This window comes from Bombus huntii, chromosome 6 (genome assembly GCF_024542735.1).
Source record: "Bombus huntii isolate Logan2020A chromosome 6, iyBomHunt1.1, whole genome shotgun sequence".
NCBI lineage: Eukaryota > Metazoa > Arthropoda > Insecta > Hymenoptera > Apidae > Bombus > Bombus huntii.
Genome location: NC_066243.1, coordinates 7,441,976 through 7,455,088, shown reverse-complemented (window position 1 = coordinate 7,455,088; position 13,113 = coordinate 7,441,976). Strand labels below are relative to the sequence as shown.

Genomic DNA, 13,113 nt, shown 5'->3' with positions numbered 1-13,113 from the left:
AATGGAAAAAAAGCCAAATTGATAGCTATAACAAAAAAGGACAAAGACGGCTCATCGCCCGCAAACCTACGACCCATAAGTCTCCTCCCCAACATAAGCAAAGTATTTGAAATAATCATAAACAACCCCCTAACCTCCTTCTGCACAAAAAATAACATAATCCCAGAGAATCAATTCGGCTTCCGACACAAACACTCCACAATCCACGCAATAAACAAACTCACGTCGGACATCTGCTGGGCTCTAAACGCAAAACAACGAGTAGCCGCCTGCTTAATAGACCTCGAAAAAGCTTTCGACACAGTCTGGATCCCAGGTCTCATATACAAACTGATCAAAAAGAAGTTCCCTAAACATCTGATTAAAATAGTCTGGGACATGATCACAAACAGAACATTCGTAATGACTGAAGGTTCACACTCATCAAGCAAAGAATTCTCCATAAAAAACGGTCTACAACAAGGTACAGTAAATTCCCCGTTACTTTTCAGTATTTACAACAGCGACTTACTAAACCTCTTTGATCTCAATACATCCACCCATAAACGCTCCATAGCCTTCGCAGACGACCTAATCATATACGTAACAGGCCGCAAAACCAAAACTATAAAAACGGAACTCCAAGAACTTTTTGAGAAAATAAACGACTATTACCACGCATGGAAACTAAAAATCAACATAAGCAAATGCGAAACCATACTGTTTAGACCCAAGTCAAGTGAAATCGGCCCAATAGAAAGAGAACACTGCAAAAAATTTCAGATAAGAGAAAAAACAGACAAAGGGGCCCTCATACCACACAAAAATTGCGTAAAATACTTAGGGGTAAATATAGATTACAAATTAAACTACAAGCAGCACACCGAAATTCAACTTACCAAGGCCAATAAAGCATTTTGGAAAATGAAAAAACTATTCCACTCCAAACATCTCGACAGCAAAGTAAAAATCCTATGCTATCAAGCACTAATCAGACCGATCATAACCTACGGCTGCCCAATCTGGTACAACATATCAGCCTCCCAAATGGAAAAAATTCGCATATTCGAAGGAAAATGCATCAGAGCTTGCTTGAGTACTTACAGATCCGAACACAGCGGATTCAAAAAATACGTAAGAAACAAAATAATATACGACCTAGCCAACGTTCACCGCATAGACTGTCACATCCTAAAGCTAATACGAAACCACTTCGCGCAAGCGGCAAAGATAAAAGAAAATAGTTTAATCTTCAGTTGCTTATTTCCAAATGACACATATTACAAAAACACTCTGACAACAGGCTACATCCCGCCAGAAGCTTTCCCATACCTTGACGGAAAAAACTATCTACAGGACCAAAATAACATCCCGATAATTTATCTCATAAAAAGAAAAATAGGGACCCAAACTATACTTTACGAAGAAAACCTAGATGGTCAGACCGCAGACACTAGATGGAGATACAACATGGCCCTCCCTCTGAAAGACACCAAAGACAAACATAGAAAAAATTCAAAAAAATATTGGTGGATACTGAATCCATAATAAAATAAGAGAGAAAATCCATTAAACCGATAAAACTCAATTCTGCCCCCGTACAATACAGGTACAAACATTGTAATTACTGCAATTCTCCTTCTTTTAAAAGAAACTTATTTATTTAATATCCCCCTCCCCCTCCCCCTCATCCCACCCCGCCCCCAAATACCACAGCACCCAAAAATATACTACCGAAGCGTCCTGTTTTTGCGACCCAGTTTCCAGGACAAAAACAACAAGTAAAAACAAAATCACATAGAAGCTCCGCTCCTCTAGCGGCTTAAACCAAAAGATATATCCAACACGAAAAATGTAAAGCGTCGACACATATTACAGCATGGCTACGTCGTACCGTTGCGTATCGGTACCTTTGCCTAAGATACCATTATATAAATTCACCGTTTATTGTGAACACTATAATGTATTCAAAATTGTATATTGGGTTTTTAATAAACAGTTTAAAAAAAAAAAAAGCACTCGTTCTCGTCCGATCACGAAAGTTAAGCAACGTGGGGCACGGATAGTACTTAGATTGGTGACCGCTTGGGAACTCCGTGTGGTGTTGGCTTTTTTTTGGAGGGGGGGGGGTGTATCGCTCACACCAGTTCCCGGGCCCCTTTCGATCGCAGCCGGGGCGGTCATCGTGAAGGTTTTAGTCGGTTGGAGTCCGGCACTACCACGCCGCTTTTCCCCAGAAGCGGCCTGGTGTCCGTGCGGATTTCCTCCACGTTAATAAAAAAAAAAAAAGTTTTGCTCTCAATGCTTCAATTATAGTACGACTCATTGTCAGCCAAGCTTTTTCTTTCAGTTTTGAAGTGGCTTCTACAAAAATTTTAATTTTCCTACAGAAAAGTCGATAATTAGTAAACAAAGTTGTTTTTGAAGATTTGAAGATATCTGTAAAATGCCTTGCTTCTACTATTTCTAATTGTATTGCTAATAATGTTATATGTAATATTATGAACTAATTACGTTAAATACTATTTTTGCAGTATCACGTTAAATGTTACTACGAAATATTGAATATTATATGCGATGACATATGATATTGCAAACGAGTATGAATCTTCTTTTATTTTACATCCAACTCTAACTACGTCGTTTATGTCATAACAAATACCTATTAGTTACATGCTAAATACGTGGCAGGTAATGTAATAAGATAATAACGTAAACGTAAAATATTACTACGTTGTTGTTACAGGTATTACATTGGATATGTGTTTCCGGCAGTTGGACAGAACAGCTGATGATATTTTTTAATACACGGTACACCACGTACCAAATCTCCCCTCAATTCGACTCCCAGAGCAACGGAAAGTGCGGTCCAAAGAATCTATAACAAAAATATAATGTGTCTTAAATTCGCAATATTTTATTCTATAAGTTGTTGTCAACTACATAAACATCGCAAATCTCGTTATTCGTTGCTACAAATATGTAGAAAATGGTCAATTATATTAGAAAATTATAATAGAAAATGGTCAATTATTTCTTGTATACAGTTCTCGAGTTTCCATGTTCTACATCTATTATAACTTAAAGTATATTAATTTTTCCATTTCTAAAAAACATCACGCAAGTACAAACCTCTATTGCACAACTAAACAGGCGCGGCTAGTTCGAAGATTATTTAATGTCGATTAAACTTATGTTGTATATTTACTTAATAATTACAGTAAATAGGTATACGGCTCGAAAAAGATTGTTCTAAAAAGTTGGAGCAGTATAATATTAGTCGATATAATAGAAGATGCAATTTCGATATGAACGTAATGACTCGTACGTTACGTGATACGATGCGATTTACTTCGTCGCGAAAGATTTCCAAATAAAATATAGAAAATACTGCGATAGAATATATAAAATTCTTGTAGTTCTCAAAACAGAAATTCAAGATACGAGCGGAGAAATACTAAATAGTTAGGATATAAACGAGTGACGGAGATATGCGCATAAAATGATCGACATCAAACAACCACGCCTCGTGTGAGTCTAGGGCGTGTTTGACCATTTCGATTGTTGTACACGCTCGCATTGTAGACACGAGCCAAACGAACCACCCTTTGGTCGTTTCTATTTCTATTCAATCAAGGTTCGTATCAAAGAAATGTGAAACGACGTCTTCAATCAGAGAATATTTGCTAACACCTGCGCAATAACGATACGAGGTACGACATGTACATATTTTGTAAATTGTATAGTATGTGGCCTACGCGTCCTCGTACTACATGCTTTGTAGAATAAGGATGGTAAAGATATACGGAAAATACACTTCGGTAATGTCATGGAAACACCTACGATCAACCGCAAGGACGTCTTCATCGAGGAAACAATTGTCTCGGCGCGACAAATGTTGACTTGAAATAAAATAATCGAAATGTGCATACGAAGATCGCAGGACGAAGATACAGGATCTGATCGAATAAAAGCGGACACTATGCGATTCCTTGTGAATATGGTATGGTATCTGAATGTGGTAAAAGTGAAATTTAATATTTAATAATATCTAACTTTATATCTATATCGCTGCACAACGTTTAACTTATACAAAATCAAAATTCTCATTTACTTCTGTGCATTTTGGTGTATTTTGGAGTTTATCTATAGTCCACACAAATAAACTTATATATGAAAATCGATATATAAAAAAAACATTTTAAACTATATTTAAGTTAATTGAACATACAAATATACACACACATACTATATCATTCATAAATTCGGATATTTTGACCGATATGTAGTAATAATATTTGAATACTTTTAAAAGATATTGATGTGTACACTATCGTACACTGTACATTGATGTGTGCACATACAGTATATACATCGTGTTCCAAAACAATACCAAAAATTGTATCATTCTACTCTATAAATAGAATTAAAGGAACAGTGTTATTACATAGAAACTGAAGTTGTGAAAATAGCTATATATCAGCGATGTTTATCAAATCTGTATATTCTAACTATGTCTACGCTTTAAATTCATTGAAAGCTTCTATTTTCGTCTTACATTCAAAGGGAAGATATGTGTAGTTGTAACATTTGGGCTTAAAAATTTTGTTCTCTGTTTATGAAGAAATCTGAGAAAAAAAGAATAGCAGCTAGTTACTTATACTTCCGTTTAAAAGGATGAGAACACTTGTTTAGTATGATGAAAATGGTACTTGAAGTGCATCGTGACGAGTAAAGAATGTATCCGATGAAAGTCATTTCAAGCCTTCAAAAGTAATAGAGAATTTTTTAAAGGCAATATAAAAATGATACAAAACTAATAATTCGCTAATAATTGGATTGAATATATTTTGTAGTGAATACTAAATTACGAATTGCTTCAACATCGATATATCCTCGATTTGAATTATTTAACTATTTCAAGTATTGTAAATTTTACATAAACGCGCGTACATTCACGATCAACGCCACGAATGATTATAATTATAGAATTGCTGATTTGTACCGGAAATCGGGTCCGTTAATGATTATCGTCCTACACTCACGGCTCCGTTGAAGAATCAGTAGGCGTCATTCAGTGACTCGAGTCAGTCTGGAACGTTGTATGTATGAGGAAAGTATGAGCAACGTGATACATTGCCCGCCAGAAATGAATCACGCCGTGTTTCTACGTCAGTGAATTGCAATCTCTCACACGAATTGAATTAAAAAATTAAGTTACATGTGATAAGCAAACAGATAAAATGACACTTATGGTACATATTGATTTATAGCTCTATTATTTCACTGTACTCGTCTTGCAATTTTTTAATGCGTTAGATTAATAGTTAAGTGGTATGTAGATGGTAATTCTGAATATGAAAGTACTTTAATATGAGTTAAGAAATCGAAAAGAAAAAGTTGTATAAGCTCGTAGAGGTATTAGGATATTAAATTCAATTAAATTCTAATGATCTGTTCTTATCGGGACAATACGATAGCACATTCTTAAATTTCTATAATCTTTTGTGATAAATTATTTTCATATAAATATTATTTATTTTATATCTACGATATTCACAAAACTTACTAGTTTTAAATTACCATTTTGTATTGTATACGATTTTGATATGAGTAAATGAAACATATGCTAAGCTCGACTTTCTATCTAAGGAAGAAATATAACATCTATGCGTATGTTTTAATTATTGGATTATAAAATAATTTAGTCTACTATACTGAAGAAAATTATATGACATAGAGATCTGTAATTGCTGAAAGGAGGAAATAAACGTAAAAGTGATTTGATAAAAAAAAAATGAAAAAATATTTTTAGATCTCTGTGCCATCTAATATTTTCTTGCTCACATATAATAGATTTTAAATTGTTTGTATGTATTTCGAATCTTATTTGTACAAAACAATATATGAAATAGAAATCTGCGTAAAGAAAATAATTATTTATTACATTTGTTACTACCAAATAAATGTTTCCCACTAATAACACTTTACAAAAGAAGCCAATTTTTATGTTTACATATTAATGTTCTGTTTTCTGTATTCAAAATGCAACGCATGCAACGAAATAAAATAAATTCGACAGAATGAAAATATTGTCAAAGCGAAACTTTCTCCATTAATTTTATTTGTTTACTTGTGTGTTTAATATACATGCAATTTATGAATACTCTGTGTGTGTGTGTGTGTGTGTGTGTGTGTCGCAGGGAATATAAAATATTAAAATGTAATAATATTAAATACAATTAGTTGAAAAAGGAAAGAAAATGAATTTTGTATACTTCTGAATGATTTAATAAGCTCCAAGATTTTGCAATATAAATTTATTGGCAATAACTATGCGAGTTAATGATAAAAAGGTTGGTTTCATTTAACGTGAGATTATATGTATAATATATAATGCAAATTTTTATTCCTATTAGCTTGTAACATAATATGAAAAATGCAATTTTTATTAACATTATATTACAAAAGTGCTTTAAATCATTTATTTATCTTAATGAACATGTAATCATGATGAAATCTGAAGATCACATGTCGGTTGCGTAAGGACAGTTATAAAACTGAATGACTTACTCAATTTAAGTAAGATATGTTGATTTTATGGCATACTATAATAAAACATTTATTTATTTAATGTACCATCAGTCTCTTGAAAAATTTCCAAACATTGCCAATGTTTAGAAAATTCTCTCATATAACGTTGTTTTATTCATGTAGCTGGGTTTTTTACAAACATTAAGTATAAAATTTAAATATTTATATTTTATATTTGTTCATCACGATACTCTTTGCTCTACGCCAACCTCATGATTCCACTAACAAACCAACAATATCTCTAAATAATAATAAAAATAAGCAAAAATACCTACTACACACTTTTAATCATATGTACATTTCACATGTTCGTATGTACACGTATTTATACATACAATGTTGAACATAATTATAAATTTACCACTTTTTTGAACTATTCATTATTCCGTAGGAATGTACGAAATTAATGAGGGATGAATGTTGTATTAAATTCAATTTTATATTATTTACGTAAATAATGAATTAGAATGTCTAGTAAAAAATGCTGTTCATTATTTATACAAAAATTACTTGTGAAACGACAAATGAATTTGTATTGTTCACTTATAGAAAACAATGCCATTTTTAAGTAATTGCAATAAAATAGTTCATAAAGTTCATAAGTTACTACTTAATAACGGATAATCTGTTAAAAAGTTTTCGTTTTCGTATTGCTAATAAACTTTAGTTTCTCTTTTTAGTACGATTGTAACTTGTGTAGTTTTTGAAGGTATATTTGAGAGGTCTGAACTGCCTGTCTATTCTACTTAGAAAAGCGGAGCAGTTAAATAAAGGCTTGAAATGGACAGTTGCCAGTCACATCTCGTAATGTGGATAAATATTGACAATACGCTATTGTCAACCGACTAACGACTAAATGAATAAGATTTGCGCTAATTCAACATTTGAGTTAGTCGATTTTACTATTCGGCTCAATCTCACCGCTCGCTTTCTACATCGAAAAATACCATATTTTAAATTGTAATGCAGAAACATTTTCACACTTTCGTCGCCTTTAAACAATTCTATCATTTGACTAAACGATCTCTAGCAATTTCTATTAATTACGTAGCAAATTTTGTTGCGTGTTAAAAGGAACAAAGGAACAGCAGCGAAGAGAAAAGCAACATAATTCCAACGTGAAAAAAGACACTACATATTTGCAGTGTTAGTAGAAATTTCTTGCTTTGCGTTGGCGTGAACAAACACATAGCTGTCACATAAATACTTGGGTATAGTACATATAAACATACCGCTGCGAATATATCGCCGCGAAATATTCGTCGTTGTCATAGATATGTGTACTTCGCATTAGCCCGAAGACTGCTGTAAGGCTTCGACAGCATCATAGATCCTATGATCAATTTATAAGGCACTTAAAATTTAGGAAAAGGGTAAGACAAAGAATTCCGGTTAGTCATACTATAAGGAATGTACAAAATGAATATTATTATTTAAAGATTATTTTACTGTTAAGAAAAAACAACACAGATGCGTATTTTATGCGTCATTATTATTTAACGCATTAAATTATATCTGTGTGAAACATCGTTTGCTTAAAAGTTTACTTTAAAGCATCGAAATACATATTTATACCTAGATAGTCTTTCATATATTTTTAGTCTACGTATAAAAAATATGCATATAATAAATTAGTTTATTGTACCGCTTACGAATGTTTGAAAAACGTATAAGATGACCAATACGCGGAGAAACTTCGCCATCACGTCTGGTAAGTCTTTTTCTATAAAAAAAAAATATTTTATACAATAAATATGAATCGATTCAACTTCATTATCGAGATAAGGCGATATACATCGAAGTATTAATGTAGACAAATTTAAATATTTTTGGTACGATGGTACAAATAAGAAGAAATCCCCACGCTTCAACACATCAAATATACTCAAGAGTACCACAGTCGTACGCAGTAACGTATTTTCACGTACAGATTTTCCGCAAATGTGCGATATATATTAGCAGACATTCGTTTCATCGGATCTCATTTCTTTAAGGACTATCTCACAGGAGTATCTCAAACAGATCTTCTGCAACATTGGTTATCCTTGTGCTTAGATAGCGCGTCATTAGAAATACAACATCGTTTATGGACGAGCACGATGATCCACCTGACTGTGTTACCAGAGACGTAACACTATTGCTCAATGAGACTTTTGCTGATCGATAGATTGGAAGAGTCAGATAGAGATAGACTGTGACACGACCTCCACATTAATTTGACTTATCCTCCTCAGATTCTTCTCTTTGGAGCTACGAAGTCGAGAACATGTCTAATCGAAAAGCTTGATACACGCAAACAGTTAAGAGAAAAGATCGATGAAGCTATTAACGTTAACCTCCTGACACTCAATGGACATGGTTGATAAAAGCACATCTACTTGTTGTACAGTGACACACGAGCTTATTTTAAACAATATGTGCAAATATCACTGCAATGTTGTACCGTCAACGAGCAATTTCAAATGAATAAATAATAAATGCAAGTTGTCAATCTTAATATAGGTTCATCGGTACTAATTATAATATTTCGTCATTCGAATGAAGACATTTATATTGGACAAGTGATGAAGCAAATACTAGAAACACGTTCTAAGTTTAATCGCATTAGTTTTGAGTCGATTGAACGATTTCTGTCATTAACACAAATCGGTAGCTATTCGTATTTCGAAATGCTGCCGGTCACTAATTTCAATTTCGCTTGCTACTTCATAAGTCAGGAATACTTCAATATGACAAACTCGATGATAATTTTACTTTATATAAATCGCATACTAAAAGATAACGCAAAATTGCACAATTCGAGTAGCTGATTTGGTTTCTTTTTATTTTACAGTTTTTCTTTTACAATTTTACAGTTACTATAAATGTGAATAGCCGTTCAAAGACGGGACAACAAATTACGCGGCTTTAAATAAAATAAATAATAATAATAAATTACACACATCTTACTGCTATATTATTTAATGGATAATATAATAGCTACGTCTATTCTATATATCTATATATCTATCTATAATATTGTACCTATATACACAAAAAATTTGTATAAGTAACAAATTCGTAACTAAGGTCGCGCAATTAAATTATAGTCCCGCTTTCGCTAAAAAAAGGAAGAAAACATTTAAGTAGATACAAGCTAGCAGAACCGTATGTAAAAAAGCATTTACTAATGATTAAAAGTAGACCTGAACAATATTTATGTCAGTCATAGTTGCAAACAAGGAACTTAATTTCGGTGTTAAATTTATCTTCAATAACTACATATCTCACTCATGAACCGCATATCTGAGCTAAATCCGTCAATTTACTTTTATGAAGTGGAATACCTTAATTACAGCGACTGACAAAAACAGCCCGCACGAAGTCGTAAAGTCGTAAAACGACGCAAGAATCACGTGGAACTGTGGAATGAGCGTGGAAGGTTAAACATATTTCTTTTTAACTTTCAGTGATCAGACCGAGGACATCGACCAGAACGCTTCCGAACTGTAATACGAGCTGCGAGTCGTTACAGCGTTACATCGTTATATCGCTACGTTTCACAATCGATGATCACGAATCGATTTTAACACGTTTATGCGAAGCAAAAAAACAAAATAAAGAAAGAAGAAAAGAGACATCGTATTGACATTTATTGCGTGTTATTACGATTAATTATATATCACGAGATTCGAGTATAATAAACGATCAACTTGTAATTGAGCATTATCTTCTCTTAATCTTCTAAATACTGGATGCATTACAGAATTGCTCCACGTACTATGTAGGCTAAATGTTAGTACCTCTGCAAGGCCAAAGCGTAATAGCGGACAGCATAACAGAGAAGCATAAACTTGGCGTAAAGGACGATTGTATTAGCTTATACTTCGTTATAAATAATAAGATTGATTATAGAGAATAATATGAAGGAAAAACTGGTCAAAATGCCATTGTAATAATTTATGGAAACTAGTAAAAGGATGACTTTGTACACTGCAGTGACTTTGTATTCAATCATATTTCATATAATTCCATATTTCATATGTCATATAAACCGTATTCGGTTAACAAGGAGTGGAGTAACAACGATTTTGCAATTACTACGTTCATTACTTTAAGTAAAAGAGACTACTGTTTGAAAATGGCTGAAGATTAATGTTTGTTACAGATAAAAAGCTATTAACTACTAACAGAGCGCGGTTAACGTGGATATAGAGAAATATTTGTATCTTCCGTCATATAAGAGTCATGCTCGATTTTAATTTCGAATAGACTGGAAAAACCGGATTGCCAGCTCGACATTTTTTCCCAATATCCAACAATGGAGATCTGAGATTTATCATTAGATTGTTCCGTTCTATCTCTATACGACAGATATTTGTTGGAGAATCGTTGCCTAGAAAATTTCATTCGCGCACGTAATAATCATTTTTATTAATAATTCCTAATGATCTGAAAACAAAATTTGTTTTCTTCTTATGTCATACACTATTAACTATTCTTAAGTAAAATTAATGTAAGTCGTCTTTTCAGATCGCAATTATATAGATGAGATAGTATATATCTTTACATAATTAGAAATTTTTAAATAAAATGTTCAATTCTCGATAAAACTATTAAATAATACAACAAGCATTTAATGACGCCTTAGGATGTAACATTAAATTTAGAAATCGGAAAGCTTGTAAATTCAAATTTCATCTACTGCGTGTTGTGTAGTAGTGTTATCTTAGTAATAGTATTGATTTTATCTAGTAGTCTAAAGTAATTTCATATTGATTTCGTATATAAAAGTTTCAAGCAATTTTACAAGAAGAATAAATTTATCCAAAGGCATGGTAATAGATAACGGAAAATTACCGTTTGTCTTTCGCAAGTAAATATGTAATGATAAATTGGTTTGTCGATTTAAACAAATTAACAAGAAACGGAACGTCGGGTCAAGGGGTTACTGTTTCAATGCCAGTACATCGATTGACCTTAAAGTTGGTATCGCACCAGGGAATTCTTTGCACGGTGCGCAATTTTGCAGAAATGTACGACCACACAACTAAGAGGAGATACGTGCAAAACAGCTGGGCAGGTGTAAGCGAAGTACATGCACTCGACCGATCGTACATTTGCGAGATTCTAGGGAAGATATTTGGGGTCATGGGTGCTTCCAAGAAAATGTCACGCCAGTGATATAGACTTTGAATGTTCCTGTAGCCACGGCCGCGTTCGATCACCTTTCAAACGATCCTCGAACACAAGTCACGGTTTTTCAAGTACGAGTCTTGGACTGCGACGTTCTCAAGGAACAAATTGTACAAAGAACTGCCAGCAGAGATCATGGTAAACATTTCTGAATTAATAAACTGCAAAGGCTTTGTCGTTATTTAATAAATCCATCGTCTTCCTGACGGAACGATCTTTTCATCGTAAAGAACGATTTTGAGTTTTAATTATGGGTAATCCATTGTTTGAATCGTTTCGTCTAGGTGTAATTAAAAGTTTAAGTTACTTTTGAAACGTTTCGAGTAATAGTTAGTGAGCTGACGAGCTCTGACGAGCCAGATATTTGGAATTTATGAAAAGCGCGTTAGTCACGAAGGTTGAGACAAACGTGCGACCTAATTCTGAGATCGCGATTATCTAACAAATTTGTTGAAAGTTGTGTCTAAGCTTGACGAAATCTACTTATATATTCCATACTCGTAATTCGTGCGTGAACAGCTCAGTATACTTTCTACTCACAACGAATTCTTCCGCTCAACAGCCTATGAGTCACACCATACCATTGTCACTCGGCATTCGTAAGAATCGCATGAACGAAATGATATTAAAACAGTCGGCGTCTCGTAACGTTTAATGATTATACGTTGTAATTTATAATTATATTTTATACGATTTCAACTTAAACAAAGCTATTTATCTGTACAAAAAGATATAATTATTGTAAATATATTCTTAATCATATAACGAGTAATTAAATACCAATTAATCAAAGAACGATAAAGAAGACGTTTGAATATTCAGTAAAAACTGAAAACCAACTACATCATCGTTATATTTGTGACAAATACTTTTAGAAAAAGTTGAAAGCAACTGTATACTGTAGTAAGAAAAATGCAAACACGCTTTGTCCTATAAAATTTTGGAAATCAAAATACAAATGAGAATTAAACAATACACGAAAGACGCTGCCTTGTTATTCCTTCACGAAATAATATCATTTTCACCATTAACAGGCTTCAGGTGTCGAGTCATTTGTGCTCCGCACTTATACATATTTCAGTCACATATTTTGGTTTCTACAAAAATAATGATTCGTGTTTTATGCTTTGTACTTGAACAATTACATGAAGAATTAGTTTTTTATTCAATTTGGTCTGACGAAGGAAATTTTAAGCTATCCTGGATCAAAAGAACAAAATAATGGGTGATTGAAAAAATCAAACGCATTTCGTCCAGTACTTATTACTAATAATCTTATAGATAATTGTAAAATAAAAATTAGATAATTAAAAACATTAGTAGTATCACATTTAAAGATGTATTCCTAATCAGTAAGTAATCAAT

At 33.0% G+C, this 13,113-nt stretch overlaps 1 protein-coding gene across 1 annotated transcript in view; it reads right to left on the bottom strand.

Moving 5' to 3' along the window:
- The window catches only part of LOC126866575 (protein spaetzle 3), a 34,520-nt gene that overhangs the window by 12,130 nt on the left and 9,277 nt on the right, over window positions 1-13,113 (bottom strand). Inside the window, exon 5 of the mRNA XM_050620352.1 lies at window positions 2,733-2,857. Within this exon, the coding sequence (XP_050476309.1) occupies window positions 2,733-2,857 (125 nt within the window). The remainder of the gene's footprint in view (window positions 1-2,732; window positions 2,858-13,113) is intronic.